This window comes from Rhagoletis zephyria, unplaced genomic scaffold (assembly GCF_001687245.7).
Source record: "Rhagoletis zephyria isolate East Lansing unplaced genomic scaffold, Rhagoletis_zephyria_1.1 Rzeph_scaffold_00208, whole genome shotgun sequence".
Classification (NCBI taxonomy): Eukaryota; Metazoa; Arthropoda; class Insecta; order Diptera; family Tephritidae; genus Rhagoletis; species Rhagoletis zephyria.
This window is the reverse complement of record NW_016157292.1, coordinates 342,760-368,653: the sequence shown is the minus strand read 5'-3', so window position 1 is coordinate 368,653 and position 25,894 is coordinate 342,760. Positions and strand designations below refer to the sequence as shown.

Here is a 25,894-nt window from a genome sequence, read left to right as displayed (position 1 = left end):
GTTCGCGTTTTCAATACCCACTAAATTTGGTGCGAAAAGCATCAAGTTGGCAACAGTGAATGTAAACAAAAGTATTTTATGACGTCAGCGATTGGGTGGATGCTGTCAAATCAACGAGGAGAGGGTTAGCGGTCCGCGAATGGCGCGACCTTTATTTTTTGGATCGTGTTGAGCACGAGCAACTCGGTGCCCCTCTCCTTTCCTCGTCGCGCTCTCTCCTACAAACGTCGAGTTGCGGCAACAAAAATCGCCGTGTGTAAATGAGCAACTTTTGCAAAGCAAAGAAGCAATATAAAAAACAATCTACGTGAATTGAAGGAAAACAAAATTTGGACATGTGGCTTTGAGTGTGTTGGTGAAATAGCAATTTTTGTTTGAATGTATTGGAGTTTGCGTTTGTCGTGTCTGGTAAGGATGTCAAAGTTTTAGCAATATGTACTTAGCTTTGATAATTGTTACATAAAACGCTCATTAATTATTTCTATTAAGTATAATAACAGATAATTCTTATCTTTTGATCAAATAAAATTTTGTATTAACGGCTTCCGCAAGAGAAATATGTCTCACAGATGAGGCTGAAAAGTTTAAATGTAGTAGATAAGCATTTGACTCAGCCTAGATGTAGGCAATTCGAATATGACAAATTTACTGCAACGGGCGCCATCTACAGCTCACGCTTAAATAATCACAATTTGTAAATAATAAGCGTGACATTTGTTTGACAACAACAGACAATCAGCTGATTTTAATGCAGGGTTGAAATCGTGGCAGGGTTGGAACTCCAGCAAGTCTAATTCCAACTAAATATGGTCTAAATCGTAACAGATAATAAAATTTGGTATTCGATTTTTTATTCGCCTTTCGCTATAACACATATTTTTCGACCAGAATAAGAAAGCTGGTTAAGGTTTGATCATAGCGTCATCCCCTTATATCTTAAATAAGTGTGATACTTAAGCGAACTTGCGCCATATATGTATTATCTTATACTGTCGTTAATGGTTGGATCTGTTAGAAATTATGTGAGTTGTGACACTTCCAAAAAAAAATAATGCCGTTTAGAAATACATATATAGATGTATAAATAGATGTACGTATGCATATTACATTTAGGTAAAACTACAGTTGAAAGTTAATTCCTTCGTAATTATTTTTAAAACCACACATTACCATTGCTTCAATACAAGTAAATGTGTCGTAAGTTAAACAAAAGACAATTAATGTGAATAATTTTTGGTAGTGCCAGCGCTGTTTAAGTAGATCTGGCATAAAGCGGACAAGTTTAGTCAATTTTTAATACTATCGAAAATCCCATTAAATGTACTGCGATCATAGTGGAGTACTAACCCTAATCAGTTCTTGCCATCCAATCGGTCTGCTTGCTTTCTTCAATTCAGTTTTCAATTAGACACCGGAGAATATTGAATGGGAGTTTTCAGATTGCTCCGCGTCGCAGTGTTTTTGATCGATGCGTGTTTGTTTCTTTTCTTCAATGCCTGGTCTCTGCTATCTGCTAATTAATCGTTTTTTCGTAGCGTGTAGAAAAATCGAAAGAGTTAATCGGTGCAGAAATAGTGAAATTGCGGAAATTGAATTGAAATTCTTACGCGACTAGCAGAAGCGGAAATAAAAGTGTGTAAGTTTAGCAAAGTTGTTTCTGTGGTGTAGTAAAAAAATATAGGCATATACATATGTATGTATATGCACATATATGCGCTAAGTGGTAAGAATAAGCAAGAAAAAGCACTAGTAAAAATATATCTGAAAGGCGAGCTAAAGAGAACAAAGCTGCGCGATAAAAAGGTTTGAAAACAAAATGCGAAAAGTGTTAAATTGATGAAGCAAAAGTGGCCTGCAAAGCGTGAAAGTGTTAAGTGAGGTGGAAATAAAAATATTAAAAAAAGTAAAAAAAAAAATCGTAACAAGTATTTCGGTCTTTTGTTTCTATTATTTATTAATGCGCTTATCGGCTAGAGTAGTTCTGGTGTTTTGCGATTATTTAACTGTAACTTAATCTGTTTTAAATTTTGCACCTTACGATTCGAACAAGTAGGTAAATTTCGCTGTGAACAAAAAGAATTTTGCAACTAATATTGGTAAACAAAAATTATAAACTTTCGTGTATGTTTGTGCATAAGCGTGTGTGCAGTCAGCTGCGAATGTCAACAAAAGGTAAATAAACACAGCTAAGAGCAGCAGAGAACGTAAACAAAACTCATTGCTATTGCGCGCCCACCACCTCCTGCGGGGCACAGGGCAAAAACATTAGTAAAAATAAAAATAAAAACAAAAACAAGCAGAGACACACCCAGTTTGATTTCTTCCTGCATTTTGATTTCAAATTAATAGGTACGCTGAAATAAATTTAATAGCTTAGCTACTTTAGAAGGCAACTTACTCCTTTGACCTGCCATTTCCGGCTGCAACCAGCCGGACGCGGCAATGCTAAGCTAAGATAGGTCTGAGAAATATGTACACACAAATTGAACAAAAAATAAACCGTTAAGTGTATAAAAAAAAAGAAATACGTCCATATTGACGGAGTGGATGTAGAAGCTTTCATCTCCAGCAAGCAGCTAATGCAGGCGAATCAATCGAAGGAAGTGCAGTGTCAGCACATTTGCATTGATAATTCCAGTGCCGATGTGAATAACACAACAACAATTAGCACATCCTTTTTAATCTTCATATCAACACTAATGACTCCACACCCAACGGTTTCGTCGCCTATATCGATTCTTTCACAAAGTGCTTGCCGCTGCCCCAACTAGCAACCGCGTAAAATACGTCCTAAGGCGTCGTTAGCGTACCCGTTGACTAATCCAATAGCAACTGCATTCACTCTCATACCTACTTTGCAGCCTGTGACAAACCAACGGAGTTGCGCATCTGTACCCTCCCCAATACTTCACGTATTTGTATGACCTCCTTTGCACAGCTGTGCTGCTAAATATTACCGACTGCTGAAAGATGCCACGAACAATTTTATCGCCTCTCAAACTAATATTATTCATGAAACTGCTGGTCGCCATATGTTGCAAAGAATCGTTTGCCATCGCCAGCGAAAATATGCCAACTAAAGGTAAGTGGAATGCGAATGAACTTACATATAAGCATACATACATACATACATACATACATATACACAAATTTTCTTTTTACAAATAATTACAAACTATATAAAAATAGTTCTTGGCTATAAACAAACACGTAATTAAAAACGGGTTTCTTAAAACAAGCATTTATTAGTGGTAAGCAAAAAAAGAAAAATCGACCTAACGGCTAAAATTTTTCTGGAGGTAGGTATATCTTTCCATTTAAGTAATATACTAGCAGACCCGGCGAACTTCGTCCCTCCCAAAATTAATTTTTTTATTGAAACATTTCAACAACATTTTAACCAACCATTCACGTTCAAGATTTATCTGCTAATATTATGGTTTGGGGGTCGTCGGAAGGCAAGTGTTATATCCGCGAAGGAGTTCCTGAAATTCCCCAATGATCTGGCGTTTTATAGCACGGTTAATCGCACAACGAAATGAATTTGAAGAACTTTGCCCTCTTCACTCCCTGGCGACAACACTGATCCGGTTCAATGTTGAATCGAGGGTTGCCAACATTTTCTAAGAAATTTATAGTACTTAAAAAAAAAATCTGAAAAAATATAGTACACTTCAAATATATATAGTATTTTTTTTTTTAAAGAAAAGAAAAATGCCTTTTAAGTGCACATATTTTTTCTTTCGTATGCATTTCCTCTATAAAAAATATATTTCTTTGAAAGTATCATATGCTTCATCGCAATCAAGATTTAAATTAATATAAATCAAAAGTAAATTTTTTATTAGTGAGATGGTCGCTTTATTTCTCCCATCTCACTATTTCATAATCGTAATAGAAAAAAATCTTTCTTCAAATGCCGAAGTTGCAGGAATAGAGAGCATAAGTGAAATAATTTTAAGTAAATTTGGTAAATCTTTCTAAGGGCCAAATTCGCACAGTGCGGAGTTAACTCAGAATCGACAGTTAGCTACAGATTTTTGCACTGAATACTATCGATTTTGAGTTAACTACGCACTGTGAATTTGGCCCTAAGTATTTTTAAAAATGTTGCCATTTTTAATCTGTGGACCCTTTGTATTAAAGTATATTTCCTTTAATATTGTTATTTCAGTATAAATGCCATCCATCTTAACACATTTCTATCTTGAAAATTACTGAAATATATTTATATTTATAATTGAAGAAATATAGTATTTTTGCATACTACATATATTTTTTTCCAACAATATATACATAAGTAGTACGCAGACCCAAAAAATAGTACAATGCTGTATATTATAGTACGGTTGGCAACCCTAGTTGAATCTGTCTCTGAAGCTGTATAGTATAGTTGGTGGTTATTTCAAAATGGATTGTTCTACAGAAACCCAAGAACATGTACACTTATTTCGGACGAATGTCTTAGCTAGGGGCACAATGGCTCTGGTGGTTAATCTAACGGTGGTCATTTGAGATTGAGATATAGTAATATTTGTAAATCACAACTATTGTGCTAATCGGAACAGACGGGAGTTCGACATACTCAGTGGTGCAGAAGATTGAAGTTATCATTCACGACTCTTTATCTCACTTGACGTTTTTTAGTAATCACTCGACTCCATCGCCACCTGGTTACTCTTTTTTGCCATTATCAATACGTATCCCAAATATGGGCCAAACCGCATCACTTGGCGGGAAAATTTGTTTACAGCAATATTTTTCTTTAATGCATATTTCCAATATAAGCCAAATCGGATCACAAATAAAATTTTTAGTGATAACTCGACTCCAGCTCCACCTGGCGGGTCGAATTGTGAGCTGAAACTATCCAGAGACCATATCAAACATACACAACACCCCGTTCTCAAATAGTACCTACCACTTTTCTCCATGAGTATTCGATTGCTTTCATATATTTATCTCCATACCATGTTCGAGTACTCTACAATGAACACTTCCCGAGATATGCAATATGAAATATTTAGTTTGTATGGGAGATGCCACACCCTCTTTTTCCAATAACCGCCATTTTCTTCCTTGAGCAATAAATTGACTTCATATTTACCCATACTAAGTTCTATTTATGGTAAAATACTTTAAGTGATATGCAGCACGAAAAATTCGGTTTGTATTGGAAGTGTCACGCCCCCTTTCTAGATCGAAATTTTTTTTAGACTATAACCATCCTTGGAAAGACTGCTGTAGGTGTTCGAAATTTCACAAAAATCGGTACAGCCGTTCCAGATTGTTTTGACTATATGAAGGCAGGTAGAAAAAAGTCATGCTGACAGCTGATAAAAAAAAACGGTTGGGCTTAGAGAGGGAAACGTAAAAGTCATAAATACAAAATTTCACATAATTTACTCCCTATTTACTATGTCTATTATATTTTTATCTACAGCTCTTGCCCTTTACGAGATAGGGGGAAAAAACGAGAATTTCATAAAAAAAATTGAGTTTCGTGACCCGTACTACCTCGTTGCTGGGAGTTAGAGTAACGCCGCAATGGACACTTTTGTAGAGCATTAAATTTTTAAGAAGCCCCAAAACCCGTCTCCACTAGGGTACAGTCGTCTCAATTCAACTCCTAGGGGTGCCATTGGAGATTAACTAGTGCTCGGCGCTTCTCTGATGGGTACAGTTAACTATTCTATGTATGATATGTAGGTAATGGGGTTGTTGCGAATATTCGCATTGACATTCGCAACCGCGGAGATTCTGCATTAATTTTGATTTGCGTTTGAATTGTTTCAAGTGCGGCCCTTTTAGCAAAAAATTTAAAAAACAGTATTTTTTTTCTTGTCGGGAAATATTTTTTTCATAGGGATATACATATGTACATTGGATCCTTGGCTAAAAGGTTCTGTGGCAAAATTGTCCCTCTACGTCCCCCTTCTTTTGCCATTTAAAGTCAAAGAGTAAGATCCTTCAATAGAGATTTCCAGCAGAAATGTTCAACGTCTAGCTATAAAGGGATTCGATGCTTAAATAATTAAATAACTGTAGGTCTGACCTTTAATTGGGTAAGAATTACGTAACTATCGAATGTCATATGTCAAAGATCTGTTGAAAAAACTGGATTAATCGCTGGGTTTTTCTACTTTTTCTTGGATATATAAGTGTAATTATTTGTTCTCTCTTATTATCTATTGGCGAGTTGGACTTGCATGCAATATATGTTGAAAATTTGCGTTCATCTGCCTCAAAATATGAAAACCCAATAAGCGCATGTAATCGAAAAACAAAACGGATTTTATAGCTTATGGGACCGACAGCGGTGAGTAATCAATTGTGACTGCCTGCTAATAGGAAAAGCAAAACTAATTTCAAGCTATTCATTGCAGGTGAAGCTTTTGAAGGAACCACCCGGGAACTAAGCGGCTCGGAGACCCTCATCATTCGTGATTCCAATAATTCAAATGCTTATAGAAAAACGATGACGGATGTCTGAAATTCCACATTCGCGACATCCCTAATAGTAACACCTAAGTATCGAGCTCTCAAGCAGTGTGACCAGATGATTACAAAAACCAAAGCTAATACATTTTACAAGTTGTCACAAAAAGCAATATCTTATGAAAATTGAAGTCAAAAGGAATCTGTATAATCTACCAACTCGACAAGTTCAGTGAAAGCGGTTTTCTTTAAATATATATTTTTTAATCCCTCTAAATAAAATATATCAGACCAACAGCTACATACATTATGTTAAGGTATGCAAAAAGAAATTCGGTTTAGGATAAGAAAAACGGGCAGATTGCATCACGGGACATCAAACCAAATAAAAATAATTATTTTCAACATTAGAGTACACTGGTAGTACGCCAACAAATTAATACGAATTAAAAAGTATTGTTTACTGCAAATTTCCTTCGTACTAACCTTTTTTTGAAAACCTAAAAAAAAATGTATCAAAGAAATATTACTTTGCACTACCATTATAATTTTTGAAGGTTAAATGGTAGTTTTTGAAACACTAAAGCTTTTTTATATGGCATTCAAGTAAACTATAAATCTAGCCCAAAAAGGCTTATCTGGTCACACTGATATCAAGAAAATTCTCAGTACATATTGACGGCTAAGTGAAATATCGACCTATCTCGGCAGCCAGTTCGAAACGCGCTATCTCAAAAAACATTTCAAGAACGCCTCGTTTCAGAATTGAATTGAAGAACGCCGTATTTCATAATTCGGTTCAAAAACACCTTATCTGAACGTGTTTTCAATATATTTTCAGTTGAGATACAGTTTTTGAACCAAATTCTGAGGGTGTTCTTGAAAAGTTTTTTGGATAGGACGTTTTCGAACTGGCTGCCGAGATAAGCCGATCTTCTACCCAGCCATCAATATGGTGTTTGTGAGATAGTGAGCCGTATTTTTATAAAAAAATAATAAACATTAAACAAACAAGGAAAAAAAGCCGAAACTGGTCAAATGTCGCCTCCCTTAGAGTTTTAAAACTATCGATAGTGCCACCATCGATAGTTTTCCTGTTGAAGAAAAAACCATCACTACTCGTTGATAGTTTGCAGCAATATTATCGATAGTGTCAAGCGGTACCATCGATAGTCAATGTAATGTAATAATAATAATAACTGTTCCAAAATAACCGGGATGTTATCAAAAACAAAAAAAAGAAGAAAATATTGAGAATATAAACACACTTAGGGCCGTTTTCTCAAATATTTAACTTTAAAATTCACTTTATGTTTAATGATTGCTTTAAAATGTATAGTTCTGTCTAAGTAAAGCATTTTGTTATCGAATTTTATTTATTTATTTTCATATCTACATATCACTGAAGCTTACAATTAAAAATAAAATTATAAGCCTAGTAAAGAATATTTTGGCTGCTATTGCCCTCCTACCTACATTTCTGAACCTTAAGTGCTATTTTTAATTTTTGTATTTTACGAAACTTGCTATCGGATGTAAACAAACAACAGCTGTTATTTCAAATTGGCTTCTTGCACATTTCCGCCCGGAAAAAAGTCCGGGCTGTTTCGGGTATGAAGAAGAAGACAATTACGATCCAAAAGTGGAAGGTATTCGCTCTCTATTACCCATTTTTCTAGCGTGAGGAATGCTTTCAGGACTGTTTTGGGCACCCATTTGGAACAAACCTACTATGAATATAACCGGATGTGGCTTTAAACTATCGATAGTTTAAGCTTTTTTGAGAAAAACTATCATTATATTTACATATATTTATTTTATGTAAAACGTTAAAGAAATTTGGAAACCGCTGCGTTTTATTTATTAACTAAGCTGCAGTAAATAAATACATACATACATATGTATGTGCAACACACCTTCATGCAAAGGAATAATGCGCTTTTAGTGTATTCTTTATCACGACCTGTTTTGATTTGGCATTGAAAGCTAAACAAAAACCTGATTATGAATAGTTGTGCATGCGCACACACATTTTATGTACGTTTGTATATAAGCACACAACTCACCGCACAATCAATAAAAATACAACGATTGGTATCTAGAAGTCTAAAGCAGGGATCACACGATTTGTATATTTGTACAGATTTATCCATTTTTACCGTTAGAGAGTGGTGTTGTTTGGAAAGTGGTTATTGAGCTGAATTCATTCTCGTTAAAAATTTCTAGACAACAGCACTCTGTGATTGCCAAATGTAAAATGTACAAATCGTGTGATCTCTGCTTAAAGCTTTACAACCATACCTGTTTTTATAAGCTTTTTTATTATATGTACCTATATGCATACAAAACTGTTCATTTAGTGCCAATTTATATACATATAGATGTGCTTTCATAGACGCCTGCATTTATGTATATCGCCTATACAAATTTCTACTAAACTTGATTATATGTATGTATTTGTATGTAGGTTCTTCTTCTTGTCATATGTAGAATTTTTAACAGATCATTGATCGTGTTGAGACTTCAGAAGCTTGGGAGATTTTCCAGTTTTAGCGAATAAGTAATACATTTGTTTTTTGAAGGTTATTTGTTTCGGACGAATAATTCGCATCCAAGCAGTTCACTCTCATTAGCAAATACAATTGCAATAGCAATTGTTTGTTTCAAAGGACTCGTCGGAACAAGTCAAAAAGAAGTTCGCCCGAATATGTAACCGTAGCCTTACTTTTCCCAAAGATGGAAGATATATATCCCTATGCTGTAATCCGTCGTAGATTCGATTTTGCTAGGATTCGTAAAATTGGTATACTGAAATCCGCGTTGTCGTATCGTAATTTGGAAACTCGTAGCTGTCATTTTTATGTATTTGTCGGAAATTTTGTACGAATAGCAACTCGTTTCGGAGCGAAACAAATTGTTTTAAAATATCAGTAAAATAAAGTGTGTAAATGCAAAAATATGTATGTAAGTTGAAGTGTGTATAGAAAAAAAAATGTATTATTAAATGTTTAAAAAATTAACAGATCGAAGATCACAACAAATCGTTAGCAATACGAAAAACTGGTGGAATACATGAGCGAAAGGCCGGACATTGGTCGAGGCTTTGTAAAAGGTGCTAAAGAGGATGTGGTGGAATTTTGGGAAAGCGTTCCAGAATTAAAGCGGCACAATATGTAGTGAAATGGAGGCCTTTAAAAGGAGGGAGCTTACATTTTATCATTTAAACTAAATGGATCAGAACAATCTCTTAGCAATCTCCTTTTTTTATTAATGCAACTGTAAGCTGTTCTTCCTTCTGGGACAAAAGTGCACCGGCCACTGAATCCTTTGTATTCTACTTAATTAAGGAAAAGTCTTTTCCAATAATGATTAAACTAATTTTTTTTAATTTCACTATTCACTTGCGATTATGTATATTTATTTTGATTTGTTTCTGCCAAAGCAGCTGAGTAAGAACTTTGAATTTCACTATTTTAGTTGGCAACGCCGTTGATAGTTACGATCGGATTACAGCATACCAATTTTCGAAGTTTCGGAACGGAGCTACGAATTCGTAACTACGAACTTTCGGATTACAGCATACGGGTGATAATGTATTTTACAACGAATTTCTACCATTCCTAGTCATTTCGTGTAAAAATGGCACAACGACGAAACCAGTTGGTCTCCAAATCAAAAATGTGATTAGATGACGAAAAATCGTTCCAAAGCACCATAAAAATATTGTCCATTCGGGTATGCCAACACAAAAAACTAAACCACTCCAATTTTTTTCAAATATTTTTGAACATAAGGCTAGATTTCTATTTAGTCTAGAGCATAACTAACAAAAAACCAAAACAAAAATGCCGCTTAAAACTTTCATATATCGCATTGAAAATTACGTTAAAAGACCTGCTACTAATTTCAGAGTTGGCCTTATTTTGACTATAACTACGGCCCATTAAGTTCAACAAACTCAAAACAAACAAGTAAAGAAGTATAAGTTCGGGTGAAACCGAATTTTATAAGTATACCCGAATGTGCATGAACAGCAGGGGAGTTTTTCCCGATTTAAAACGTTTTCGATAATATGCTGAGTTAGCCTTAAAGGAATCATTGATACAAGTTTGGTAGATATCTTTGAGGCGGTTACTTAGATACACCTATGTAGTCATAAACTGGGCGGTGACACGCCCAATTCCTAAAAGTCTATAACAGTATTATTAATTGGTAAGAGATTGTGGTAAGTATTAACTTGGAGTAAATTAGTGCCCTCAGTTTTGGAAACACATTATGGGGGTTTTCGTACTCATGAAATTTAACAATTTTTAATTTTAGTCCGATTTTAACAATTTTCAACAAATCGATTTTTCGTACCAATGATATTAAGTGCACCGAGTTTGGTAGAAATTGATTAATCGGTTACCGAGATACCCATTTGTGGTCATAAGCGTGCGGCGCTACGTTCATTATCCAAAAATATGTAACAATCGAACTTTCCGCTAAGTTGACACTGCAATCATCGATTTTGAGTGAATTAGCTTCAGTAGTTACTGATTTATCGCAGTTTTCCTGTTTTTGTAAATTACCATTATATGGGAGGTGGGCGTGGTATTGCCCGATTTCAAAGATTTTCAACAGATTTCGTTGCTTGACCCGATGCAAGGCTCATACCGAGTTTGGTAAGGGTTGGCTACTGAGGTAAAGCATTTCATCATAAAAGGGCGGGGTCACGCCTATTTTCCGAAAATTTCATGATAATAATTTTATTATTTTGTACCATAATTTTACTTACACTATTTTCAACAATTATGTTCCAATATTATTGAAATACCGTAGTTTTCGCATTTTTCGAATATTCCGTTATATGGGAGGTGAGGGGCACCGAAATTGCGCATATGGAAACTGTGCATTTAGACATTATTTCGGTTTCAACCGAAACTGTGCATGTATGCTTTATTTCGGTTTTAGCCATATGCATTATTTCGGTTTTGAACCGAAACTGTGCATGTATGCATTACTTCGTTTTTCTCATATGCGTTATTTCGGTTTTCAAACGAAAGAGTGCATATGCATAATTTCGGTTTTTCTAATATGCATTATTGCGGTTTTCAACCGAAACTGTGCATATATGCATTATTTCGGTTTTTTTCATATGCATTATTTCGCTTTTAAAACGAAAGTATGCATATGCATAATTTCGGTATTTTCTCATATGCATTATTTCGGTTTTCATCCGAAACTGTGCATGTACGCTTTATTTCGGTTTTAGCCATATGCATTATTTCGGTTTTGAACCGAAACTGTGCATGTATGCATTACTTCGTTTTTCTCATATGCGTTATTTCGGTTTTCAAACGAAAGAGTGCATATGCATAATTTCGGTTTTTCTAATATGCATTATTGCGGTTTTCAACCGAAACTGTGCATATATGCATTATTTCGGTTTTTTTCATATGCATTATTTCGCTTTTAAAACGAAAGTATGCATATGCATAATTTCGGTATTTTCTCATATGCATTATTTCGGTTTTCATCCGAAACTGTGCATGTACGCTTTATTTCGGTTTTAGCCATATGCATTATTTCGGTTTTGAACCGAAACTGTGCATGTATGCATTACTTCGTTTTTCTCATATGCGTTATTTCGGTTTTCAAACGAAAGAGTGCATATGCATAATTTCGGTTTTTCTAATATGCATTATTGCGGTTTTCAACCGAAACTGTGCATATATGCATTATTTCGGTTTTTTTCATATGCATTATTTCGCTTTTAAAACGAAAGTATGCATATGCATAATTTCGGTATTTTCTCATATGCATTATTTCGGTTTTCATCCGAAACTGTGCATGTACGCTTTATTTCGGTTTTAGCCATATGCATTATTTCGGTTTTGAACCGAAACTGTGCATGTATGCATTACTTCGTTTTTCTCATATGCGTTATTTCGGTTTTCAAACGAAAGAGTGCATATGCATAATTTCGGTTTTTCTAATATGCATTATTGCGGTTTTCAACCGAAACTGTGCATATATGCATTATTTCGGTTTTTTTCATATGCATTATTTCGCTTTTAAAACGAAAGTATGCATATGCATAATTTCGGTATTTTCTCATATGCATTATTTCGGTTTTCATCCGAAACTGTGCATGTACGCTTTATTTCGGTTTTAGCCATATGCATTATTTCGGTTTTGAACCGAAACTGTGCATGTATGCATTACTTCGTTTTTCTCATATGCGTTATTTCGGTTTTCAAACGAAAGAGTGCATATGCATAATTTCGGTTTTTCTAATATGCATTATTGCGGTTTTCAACCGAAACTGTGCATATATGCATTATTTCGGTTTTTTTCATATGCATTATTTCGCTTTTAAAACGAAAGTATGCATATGCATAATTTCGGTATTTTCTCATATGCATTATTTCGGTTTTCATCCGAAACTGTGCATGTACGCTTTATTTCGGTTTTAGCCATATGCATTATTTCGGTTTTGAACCGAAACTGTGCATGTATGCATTACTTCGTTTTTCTCATATGCGTTATTTCGGTTTTCAAACGAAAGAGTGCATATGCATAATTTCGGTTTTTCTAATATGCATTATTGCGGTTTTCAACCGAAACTGTGCATATATGCATTATTTCGGTTTTTTTCGTATGCATTATTTCGGTTTTTTCATATGCATTATTTCGTATGCACAGTTTCCATATGCACAATTTCAGGGTGCCGGGAGGTGAGCGTGGTTACAGTCCGATTTCGCCCATTTTCAAACCACGCGAGGTATGAATAAAGGGTAACACGGAAGGACGGATAGACAGACATGGCTTAATCGACTTCTCTATTCGTTCTGAGTATGTATGTATACATTTGTCTGTGTCTGCATATCTCGATCGCTTTGGCTGTACACAAGTGGGCTCGGTTATAAAAACTGTAAAATCTAAAAATATCTAAAATCTAAAAACCACACTTCACCGCCATACAACTAAGCTTGCAGCCCAGCTACACCCCATTTCAAATTCTATGTACATAAAAGCTAAAATCAAACTTTCAGTAGTGGCTTCTAGCACTGCCACTGCTACAGATTTGCATATTTTAAACTTTTATAGCAATATTTTTTACTTTTATTTTTTGTTTCATTCGGTTTTACAAAATTTTAGTGGTTTTTCCTCACTTGCTATTCGAAGGTTTAAACATAGTTGCACACTTACTGCGCAAAGTATGCATACCACCTACTACATACGCATACCAGATGCTGTGCTGACTGCTTGCTTCATGGCATATGCCACGTGCCGCCAGTTCATCATAGTTGTTTGCGCTTAGAGAGTACTTTTGATGTTGGCCAAAAGCCGGTTTTTGCTCAACGGGCGATTCTATTTAATGTTTTGTTTCCATTTTTACTTTCCCAAATGCAATTTTTTTATAAGGTAGTAAAAATGCGAACTTTGTAGAGCGCGAAGAAATGCGTAAAAGCTGTGCAATCTCTCTTAGTTTATAATTTTTACATGTTTCACAAAAGTTTCATGAAACAAAAAATTAACAAAAACGCTGGTGTTCAACAGTACCTAGCCGATTGTTTCGGGCGTGAATAGAAATTTTTATTACTTTGCTTTGTTACACATTTGACGTTTCTTTCGTTCGTCTTTACTTTTTTTTTTGCAAATCGGCTTTACATGCAGTTTCCCTTTAGTTTTTATTTATTTATTTAATTTTTCTGTCGACCGATATTAGTATATTTTTTTTATTCTACTGGAAAAAGTATCGCACAGTGAAGATGCTTTCGCTTTTAGCCGCTATCATCAATACTCAACCGATACAATGGCAATTACTGGTCCACCGTCGCGCCAGCCAGCTATTCGCCGGTGTGGCACGCGCAGCAAAGAAATTAGAAAGTATCCACTCTGCATAACATTCAATTAATGACATGATTGCGAATAATCACTTTTAATTGAATATTTTGCCCAGTGTGCAAATGCTACATAAAGAAAATGTTGTAGAAATTGCAGTGAAATTGAAAGTTTATTGAAAGGCGTAAAATTGAATTGGCTTGAGGAAAAGTTGTTATAAATAGTTTTGAAATTCAATGAACGTATATAACATATATCTACATACATGCATATGTAAAACAGTTAGTTGCGGTTTTTTATTTTACCGATAGAGATTTAAAACATAGTTTCTGAGTTAAACAATTCAAATAAATTAACCTTCAAATGGCTTTCCAATATCTTAAAGACAACTATGCTTTGAAAACAGTACGACCTTCGTTATTTATGCAAGGATTTGTGGTCGTTAGTTAAAAATTAATTTCAGCAGATTAAGGCCCCTTTTAGAAATGAGAGCACAGATTTATGTGTGTATATTAGGGTGTCCCAGATGATCAGACGAACTCTTTTTTTTTCAAAATTCCATACATAAAAGCATACCCTTTTAGCTTTTCCTGTTCGGCTAGCCTGATCCTTGATATGGGTCGTACGGCACACGAGAATTTTGAACGGCGGACCCGAGTGCGTTCAATTAAAAACTTGTAGTCGGCGCCCAATACAAATTATGTATCGTTGGAAAACTTAAAAAATAAGCTCTCGTAATAAAACATTTGCGAAAAAAACCAAAATTGTAAAAAAAGGATTTTTTTTTGGAATTTTTTTGAAAAATTGCATAAAATTATAATTTCCACCAAAAAGTACGGTAAAAGTTCTAATAGGTTAGCAGTTTTTCATTCATAAGTGTCATATAAGAATTTTAAGAAAACTCTTGACTCTAAGGGCCGAACTCACAGTGCTTAGTTATACCGTTGTTAACTTAACCATAAGCAAGAGTTTAACTATGAATTTGTATTCGCAATCACATAGGTAACTATAGAAATTTATATCGCCGGAAAATATAACAATTCTAAAAATAATATATATATATCTATACAAATTTGAAATTCGATCAAGAAAAGGTTAATTTATTTATGGGGGCTTGCTGGTTTAAGCTCTTATTAACTGAGTACTGTGAATATCAAAATTGTTAGTTAAACTCTTGCCAGTGGTTAACTATACGTTGCGAATTTGGTCCTAAGAAAAAGGGCTGAGACGTGCTTGTTGAAACTCGTATATGTCGATAAAGAAACCGCGGTAGAAAAAAAATCTGTCTCACGTTGATCACTAGTAACTATAGTAACAAAGTAGTGGAGTTTGAACAAAATACTAATATAAAATTTTTTCCTGATAAATTTGGCGAGTTTTACTCCTTCTATAAAAGGACCTCGAGAAAATTCCTCAAGTTCGGTTATCTGCTGCAACCAAATCCATATAATCTTACGAATATTTTTAATGACAACCTCTGTAAATCATAAATCACAGTCTTTAAGATATACTATGTATATACACAATTTAGACATTTCCTTCGATTTAACTTAGTATCCGCTCAAAACCGTGATGTTCGTAAAACCAGTTTTTGAAAGCCACATAATAATAATGTCTTGGCTTACAGTATTACCCGGTTCCGAACGGCAAATGGATTTTTATGAGAAGCTTTTCCATGACAGAAATACACTCGGGACTGACGAGAGGCGATCACTGCTAGAAAACTTTATAATTTAAATGTTGCCCGGAGCAGGAATCGAACCGAGGACCAACGCAGTAGTAGTATGCACCCCTAAGCGGTCGCCTGGTATAAGCGAAAATAACATACACTGCAAGCAATATGGAGCAAAGCAAGAAATCTCCTTACAAAGAAATTGCTGGTTTTTGAAACTTTCAGAACACGTTCTTCATATAACGTGGCTTGGTAAAAAATGCATTGCAATAACTTCAAAATGAGACTTTCCTTTCTTACAAACAAAAAGTTCTGAAACAAACGCTGGTAGCGAATAGATATTGCCACGCCAATTTCTAGAAGAATCTTCGATTTAAATAAAACGTTGCGGAAGGGATGTTGTTAACAGAGGGATAAACTATTTTTTGTTGTTTCTCAATTAAAAATTTTTATTGTATGGGTATTCTACCGAAATAACTACAATTAAAATTTTTGCACAAACACGTTTTTCGACGGCTTGCTACATATTAGCGTGGGCCGAAATTCCGTTTTTTTGAAGTTTGATTGGTAATAGCAAAAATATGGTTCATAATGCTCTAAAAACAATCTGTGTGAAAGATGGCAATTTTTGGTCAATATCTTAGGCTCGCCCAAGTCCATCAAAGTTCAATGTGCTCAAACAATAAAAATTAATAAATAAGTACATTTATTAATACATTTTTTTTTTTTACTAAAATTGCAAGTATTTTCGAAAGTATTAGTCCTACATAATTTGGTGTATGGCGAGTTATTGCCACTTTTTAACTATTTTCGCAATTAGCTCGAAGCTTAGGAAGTGTAAGAGTAAAACGGCCTCAGATTCGGATTCAGTGGGTCGAAATAAATGTCGCTAGGTGGGTCTGGTTAAAAGCACTCACCAGTTTTTTTTGTGTGCTGGTGTTATTACTATTTCGAAGAGTTTTTTCAGTGAGCAAGTTTCAAAAAAGAGTTTAGGCATTCTTTTAAAATTCAATAAGGCAAAGTCATGGCTGATGTTAGAAAATCACAAAAAATCCAATTATACGTATGTAAATGTGTGCCTAGATCCTGCGCAGAATTCAATCTAAATAAGTCAGAGGTTAAAATTTGTGTGAAAATTGAACCTCGCAGTCACTGCTTGGCCGTCACTTTAGCACTTATGTATAAAAAATTGTCTTCATCTGATCCGAAATATCTACGTAAATATTCAAAAATGCCATAATAAAATCGAGCATAATCACATAACTCCTAACAGGTTTTTGACTCGAATTCCTTTCTTTCTGTTTGCTTCTGCATTCAGTCATCATAGTTGTTGCCAATATGCAATGACAATATTTTTGTTTGTAACTGCAATGCAACCACTGCCAAGTTAGGTTGCTACAAATTTAACAATGCATTAACCAATAAAACTACGCGCAAATAAGGTCAGTAGCTATGTACTAGTACATATGTGCATATTGCAGGTAGACAGACATTTATGAGTGCCGAGTTGGCATGAATGTGTCTGTTAAGCCAAAGACAAAAGCTGTTTTGTTACTATTTGCAGTGTGCCGCGCAATTACGTGCAATTATGCCAACAAGAGCGAAGATGTTAGTTCAATGTGTAATAGATTTGTTTGTGCATATGAACATGCGAGTACTTATATACATATGTAAATATATAGTACTATATACATACCTTTAAAATAACAAGCAATTATAACCATTTACCATGTTTGAATTCTTATGTACATACATATATACACATGTATGTATTTACCTATACCCAGTGGGAAAATGTTGTGTAAGGTAATCGAGAAAATAATCAGTAAAGCAACCGTTTTCACATTCATTTCTCCCCCGCGGCGATGACCTAAGAAAAGTGGGCATTCAATTTTGCATTACCTGGTATCGAGGAATATATGTTATTTAATATTTAATTTTTGGAACTTTTTGGATACGTTAGAATGCTGATTTTAAAGCTACGAGATATGAGCTTTACAACGATATAGATATAGTGCAGCGAATAAAAAATTCAGCGGCTCCGATGGCTTGGCCAAGTCGTTCGAATGGACAGAAACGCTCCTGCTCTGAAAATATTCAACGCGGGCCGCGATGCTGGTAACAGAGGAAGGGGAAGGCCTCCTCTGCGTTGGAGAGACCAGGTGGAGAAGAACTTGGCTTCACTTGGCATTTCCAATTGGCGTCAGTTAGCACAGAAGAGAAATGACTGGCGTGCTGTTTTGGACTCGGCCAAAATCGCTTAGGCGGTTACAGCGCCAATAAAGAAGAAGAATGCTGATTACATATCAGTCAGTAAAGATTCTAAAACTAATAAGAAAACCATTATATTATTTATCACACATGTATTGAATTACTACTTTTCCCACTGGGTAGGTGCGTTGCACATGTGTATGTTTGCAAGAGCCGTTAAAAATATGCAACCACTTAGTTTTTACTATGTTTGCGCAATTATGGCAAAGCAGCTTTAATGAGACTTCGAAAAGATTTAAACTTGCTCACATACATACATACATATGTATGTATTTACACACACACAACATTTTAATACATTAATGTAGGCTTATGTACAGCTACGTAAGTTAGAAAGAAAATATAAACAAAACAATGAAATGCAATAACAAAGAATGACATAATAAAAAAACCTATGAAATTCCACTTTTAAGAAATGCCTGATTTGAATGTAGTTGCAAAGTGAATATGACAAATATATACTACAGTTAGCATATGAGCTAAATTTTTTTACTTTCAATGCATTTCATTTAACTTATATAATTCTACTTTTTTTATTTCATATTATTTTAGTATAATTTTATTTTATTTAATATTCATTTCCAAGTTGTGCTACTTTACAGCTATCGTAGCGCACTAAAAAACGAAAAGGAGTGTGTTTGCACTTTTGAGACTTCGACGAAATCTGCCCGGAGCCTAAATTATATTTTTAACCGACTTCCAAAAAAGGAGGAGGTTATCAGTTCGTCGGAATATTTTTTTTTTTTTTTTTATGTATGTTACCGCATAACTTTGGACCACGTCAACCGATTTCGATAATTCTTTTTGCATCGGAAAGGTAGTGTCTCAGAGGTGGTCCCATACTAATATGGTTAAGACCCGATCAGCGGATCATGAGATATATATATATATATATAGTTTTTTTATATGGGAGTTGAAGTCGGTTTTTTTTTTGCTAAAAATTACTAGTTATCATATCGAATTAGTTAGTGTTATCGACATCGCTGCCGACATTCTTTTTTATATAAAAAATTTTAATATTGTTATACATAGATACGATTGTAGGTATCCTCATCGATGACGCAACGATATCGATTTGAACAAGCTTGTATTAGTTATTCTTTTTAATTATCAATATTCTCATGTATGTACAAATGTATAAGTACTGATATTTTTAAATACTTACACACTTGCATTCATTTCGATAAACTAATTTGTCAATATTAGTATGGAAACATTTTTCGATATCGATATCTGTATACTTATAAGAGTCGTTATATACATATCTACTTATAGATATTGTTATCGAAAAATTCTTCATTAATTTCATTTCAAAATATTATCTATTACTTAATGGTACAATTTTTTCACTGCCAAATCGACTAAATCTATATATATAAAATTCAAATTATGTATGTACCTATAGACACACTTGGCTCCTAAACGAATAAGCCGATCGTAACCAAATTACACACGCACTGGATATCTTCCAGGGATGGTCACAGGGTAAAAAATATTTTGATATATAAAGGGGGCGTGGCCCCAAAACGTGGACCCGGGTAACCTTAGGATGTATTTGTTTAATATGGGTATAAAATTAAAGCTGTTCATGAGTGCTTTAAGATAGAGCAATTTTCATATAGCTGGGTGACTAGGGTCTCGAGATATAGACCAAAATGTGGACCTGGGTAACCTTGGGTGTATTTGTTCAATATGGGTATCAAATGAAAGCCGTTCATGAATGCTTTAAGATTGAGCACTTTTCATATAGCTGGGTGACTAGGGTCTCGAGATATAGACCAAAACGTGGACCTGGGTAACCTTGGGTATATTTGTTCAGTATGGGTATCAAATGAAAGCTGTTCATGAATGCTTTAAGATTGAGCACTTTTCATATAGCTGGGTGACTAGGGTCTCGAGATACAGACCAAAACGTGGACCCGGGTAACCTTAGGATGTATTTGTTTAATATGGGTATCAAATTAAAGCTGTTCATGAACGCTTTAAGATAGAGCACTTTTCATATAGCTGCGTGACTAGGGTCTCGAGATATAGACCAAAACGTTGACCTGGGTAACCTTGGGTGTATTTGTTCAATATGGGTATCAAATGAAAGCTGTTCATGAATGCTTTAAGATTGAGCACTTTTCATATAGCTGGGTGACTAGGGTCTCGAGATACAGACCAAAACGTGGACCCGGGTAACCTTAGGATGTATTTGTTTAATATGGGTATCAAATTAAAGCTGTTCATGAATGCTTTAAGATAGAGCACTTTTCAAATAGCTGGGTGACTAGGGTCTCGAGATATAGACCAAAACGTGGACCTGGGTAACCTTGGGTGTATTTGTTTAATATGGGTATCAAATGAAAGCTGTTCATGAATGCTTTAAGATTGAGCACTTTTCATATAGCTGGGTGACTTGGGTCACGAGATACAGACCAAAACGTGGACCCGGGTAAACTTAGGCTGTATTTGTTTAATATCGGCATAAAATGAAAGCTGTTATGTCAAAAGTATGCGGAAGCAAATAAAAAAAAAATTAAAAAATTCATGAATACCGTTTTAGTGAAAAATAAAATTGAGTAATGCGGACAGTTCTTTAATCTTCTTTAATATAAAAATTAATATAAAAATAAGTAGGGTTTTCCTTCCTGACGCTATAACTCCAGAACGCACGAACCGATTTTCACGGTTTTGCATTCGTTGGAGGTTTATAGCTAGGAAAATTCAGGAAAAATTTCAATAGAAAAGTATATGGTGTGTGAGTATCCCCCACGAAAATAAGTATGTTTCATTTAAAGTAGATGGTGCCATTGTTTAACAGCTATTCATTGTACTTTGCTCAGTTAATTTCATGTGACACTAGCGAATACCCGGCGTGCTTCGCTGCGCCTTAAAAGTAATTTTGTTTTGTTACTCCCTCTCACAACATTTGAAAATATTATTTAATATTGCTGTACATATTTGTATAGTAGGGAGATTTTTTCAAATTATATAAATATACGTTATTTGAATATTGAATCAATACACGTTTGAGGAAAGGGTGCGATAGTAGACTCCAGTTATAAGATTATAAATTAAATTTCCAAGAGAAAGTCGGTTCTTTACATATTTTCTAATTACCTTCGAAAATATATTAACTCAAAAAAAAAATAAACAATGCTTCATAGATCGATTTTTTTAAATCTAACTTCATAAAGCTCTTTAAAAATATTTTGTAAATGAGGCCATAAGAGCTTAGGGGGAGAGTTACAACACAAAAATACATTTAAGGCGCAGCGAAGCACGCCGGGTAATTGCTAGTTATCTATATAATGTGTAACATTGCCCACCTACAATACAAGGAACTCAGTTTGCCGTGCAATGTGAATTAGATGCATACTAGTAAACTCCAAACTAAAGTAAAAGTAAGTGGGTCTGGGCCATACTGGAGAAGTGAAACTTACGTTACATATGCACACATCTGTTTTGTCTCATAACCAATATGCATACATATGTACATACATACATACATCTGCTTTTGCTTTTTTGTCTTTTTCCTATCTAGATCCCTATCTCTACCCCTGTTCGTTCTAATTACATTTATGTTATTCTGTTTTCCTTTATCTTCATTTTTGTCTTTATACTCTATCGATAACAAAATCGATAGTAACATACAACAAAATATCGATAACAAAACCGATAAAAATGTCGATAACAAAATCGATGAAAAATTCGATAAAAATTTCGATAGCAAAATCGATAATAATATTGGTAGCAAAATCTATTAGAAACCCGATAAACATCGATAAAATTATCCATAAAAAATCGATAAAAATATCCATAACAAAATCCATAAATATCGATGCCAAAATCTATAACAAAATCGATAAATATCGATCATAAAATCGATAACTATCGATAACAAAATCGATAAATATCGATAACAAAATCGATAAATATCGATAACAAAATCTATAAATATCAATAACAAAATCGATAAATATCGATAACAAAATCGATAAATATCGATGACAAAATCGATAAGAATATCGATAACAAAATCGATAAAAATATCGATCAAAATATCCACAACAAAATCGATAAAAATATCCAAAACAAAATCGTTAAAAATGGAAATAAAATCGACAAATATCGATAATAAAATCGATAAATTTCTATAACAAAGTCGATACATATCGATAACAAAGTCGATAAAAATATCGATAACAATATCGATAAAAAAACGATAAATATCGATAGCAAAATCGATAAAAATATCGTTAACAAAATCCTTAAAAAATATCGCTAACAAAATAGTTAAAAATATCGATTACAAAATCGATATTAAATCGATAACAAAACCGATAAAAAATATCGATTGTTTTATCGATAAGTCCCGAGAATCCCGCAATTCTCTAAAATCCCAAAATAGTTCCCAGATTGAGTCTCTGTGTCTCTCTTTATATCCTTTCCTCTTTAATTACCTTTGTTTTAATCTTTCTTCCCCTATCTTCCTCTTTACTTTTATCGGTATCCTCATCCTCCTCCTTTGCCTTTACTTTTATGTTTATAATTTTGTTCTTCTACATATTCCCCTTTGCCCTAATATACATATATAAGTAAAGTGTTTAAATTAACCTTGGTATTCACTTTTGCCTTTATCTTTACGCATCTTTGTTTTTGTTTTTATTTTTACCTTTGCCTTTATCTTTATCTATGTATGTACGTACTCACCTTTACTTTCACTATTGTATTGGTAGTTTTCTAAGTGTTATTCTTTAACCTTTATTAGCAAATTCTTGTTAAATTAATACCACTTGTTTCAGCCCCAACCATTTCCGTTGCACCATTTTCGTGTGCAATTTCCTTTGAATTTGCCAATTTACTCCCAACCAACCAACCGCCGCTAAAGAAGTTTCACTTCAAAAAGTCGATACATTTGCTCAGATTCATTTTTGTAGAGCTGGCGGGTAACGACTGTACAAAATTCAATTTCAACTAACAACTTACTACTTAATGCGTAACTTATGTAAATTTTTCATTGAAAAGGAAATAACATAAGTATATTTATGTATAAGCTGGGAGTTGCAACAGCAACAAAGAAAAGCAGTTTGAGACATTTCGTTTCGTTCAAGTAGTTTTCCTTATTGCATTTGAAGTCAAGCAGCAATGCATTACACAGACGCGGTATACTCACAGTGACTCAAACAAGTGTTCATATGAAGGTTGTTTTTTACATATTCCCAATGATTTTCAAGTAAAATTTTTTATTAAAGAAAATTGTTCATGCCATAAGCTTAGAATCCAGCTCTCAAGAAAAATGACAAGAAATAGTTTTCATTATTTCTGTTGCTTGAAAAAGCACTTTGATTTTGCTGTAAATTTTCTTTAAGAAATAATATACGAGCATTTTTTTCTTGAGAGCTGCAAACTGATTTAAGAAATTTTGATAGAAGAAAGATCTTTTCAATTTCTTGTACGTCGTCTTATATGAATTTTTCGTTTTACTTGAGAGCTGGAAACAAACCTATACCCAAAACCTTATAAATACATTTAAAGTTTATTTACATAGACACATTTTATAACTTAAGATTTTACGACGCTTACAAATATGATAAGGCCACCTCAATTTTAGCACAATATGGTAAAATAAGAATGCTGCTTTTCGTAGGGTACCTTAGTTATAAAAAATTCTATATCCAAATGAGAGAAAAAACCGGTCTGAGTCGTGGAAATGTACCGTTGAATTTGCCAACAAGTGCGTTTATGGAAATAAGTACGTAATCAATTTCGACAAAATAATAAGATCAATAGTCTGGATACCAAAATTTGATTTCCATTGTAATAGTTCAAAATTATTTTTAATCTATGCATTTTTCACGACTTTAATGGAATGTTCTCTTGGAAAAGTGTATTGGATCAAGCCAATCTTGATAGGCCATATGGTTTCAAATGTTATTGCCGAGATATGTGAAAGAAGCCAATGAGCGGAACTTCGGAGAAGGTTCGGTGTTTGTGTGGGGCATATTCAGCCCCAGCATTACTCTAAAACTCCACTTTTCACCAACTCGGACGAACAGCTTCGAGTGGCACAGTGTTCTCTCTGACTGCTTTCTTTCTTATCAGTATCTTCGTATCTTGCATGAAAAAAAAATATTTAAATTTTTTTTTGACTCTTCCTGGTAATCTGAGCTGTGACCCCGCGCGAAACGCTTTATATGTGATATTTTCGATCATATTAGTAGCGATTTTGGGTACATATATCGTCGTTTAAAGTACAAAACCGCGTAACGTCATTCTACAAAACCGCGTAACTGACATTGGCTGCCAAAAATTGGATGTGCTCACATAAGCCCTTGGCTCAATCCTTATCCATTCGTCCTGAAATATACTAGCCAGAAATGCGATTGCTTTATAAAAGAGAGAACTATTTTGAAATGTGAATGTTTTTACTCTCTAGAAAATAATTTATGCAACCTCACATACGCGGTTTTGCAACGACGAATATGTGTATGTAAGTATGCAACATGCACCCGTAGGATGTGGAACTCTTCAACTACTTATGTAGTATCTAGCATTCAATTATTTTGACCTGACTCAATCAAGTCAAGATTGAGTTGTCGCCGTTGTCATTTAGTACTAAAATATGTATGTATGTATGAACGTGCTGTTACTTACGAAATGGACTCGGTACACGCGTGCAATTGTCTATTTTTCACGCATCTGCTTTGTGCGATCCGTACACTTGTGAAAGTAAATATGTAAGTGGGATTGTCTTTAATTGCTATTAAAAGCAAGTTACAAAGGAAATCCTCACTTGCTTGAAGAGTCATACAAAACTGAATAACTTGCTTGATAAATTGCATTGCAAAGGGCTTTACAATGAAGTTGATGTCAATTAAATGCAATAAAGTTCGAAATATTTGCTTATAACTGTACGCCATATGCTTTTCATAACTAAGAAAAAGTAAATAAAGATTACAAATTTTAAGCTGCGGCACACTGTAAACGATCTCAGGATCTCTTGGCACCTAACGAATTATAGCGGGCACCTCTGCACACTCTGCTACAGTCAGAACATGTATGCACGTACATAAATATACTACCATTTTTAGCGCATAATTTCAAAAATGCCAAAATTTGAGTTGTGACCCTTTTGAAGACGGTGTGCGAAATGTTTGAATCAAATCTTTTGGAAACGTTGATACTATCAATTTCATTTCGAATTTGTTTAAAGAATATTTTTTCTGTTCAAAAATTTCAAATCGCTAACATGGTAATATCTAAAAACCTCCGTTTGAAAGAATTAAAAGAAAGAAAGAAAGCCAGAAGAGAAACGTACGTTTTACCGATAGTGCACTTTTCACATCCGGAAAAAGTCTGGAAATAAATATGTTTTATGAAAATAACAATAAATTTTGAAATCATTTTAAAATATTTATTCAGTAACTGAGTGTGCAAAGGAGCGTGCTACTACTACACTTTTAGGAGTCCCAGGTTCGAATGCCGTCAGACGCAACACATTAAAATGATATACAAATCTAAAAAGTACTTCGACGGCTGAGTGGAAGATCGACCTATCTCGGCAGCCAACTAGAAAACATCCTATTTCAGAAATAATTGCGGATTGTAATATAGGTTTTTTCTTTGGTCTTCTGTAACCATGAAAAAGTATCTGTGAAGTTCGAAGTTAAAGCGTTTCCGTCGAAAAATTTCAAA

The 25,894-nt window shown here is 34.3% G+C and overlaps 1 protein-coding gene across 12 annotated transcripts in view; it reads left to right on the top strand.

Annotated features, from left to right (window-relative positions):
* Positions 1-1,415: 1,415 nt before the first annotated feature.
* Positions 1,416-25,894, top strand: part of Meltrin (disintegrin and metalloproteinase domain-containing protein meltrin) — a 194,333-nt gene continuing 169,854 nt past the window's right edge. For 2 of the 12 annotated variants that reach the window (XM_017609268.1, XM_017609280.1), the window contains exons 1-2: positions 1,416-1,636; positions 2,350-3,082. In XM_017609268.1, the coding sequence (XP_017464757.1) occupies positions 2,971-3,082 (112 nt within the window). In that variant the 5' untranslated portion in view covers positions 1,416-1,636; positions 2,350-2,970. Of the gene's footprint in view, positions 1,724-2,050; positions 2,173-2,349; positions 3,083-25,894 lie in introns of all 12 variants that reach the window. The other 10 variants (XM_017609273.1, XM_017609274.1, XM_017609271.1 and 7 more) reach the window with 10 other exon arrangements.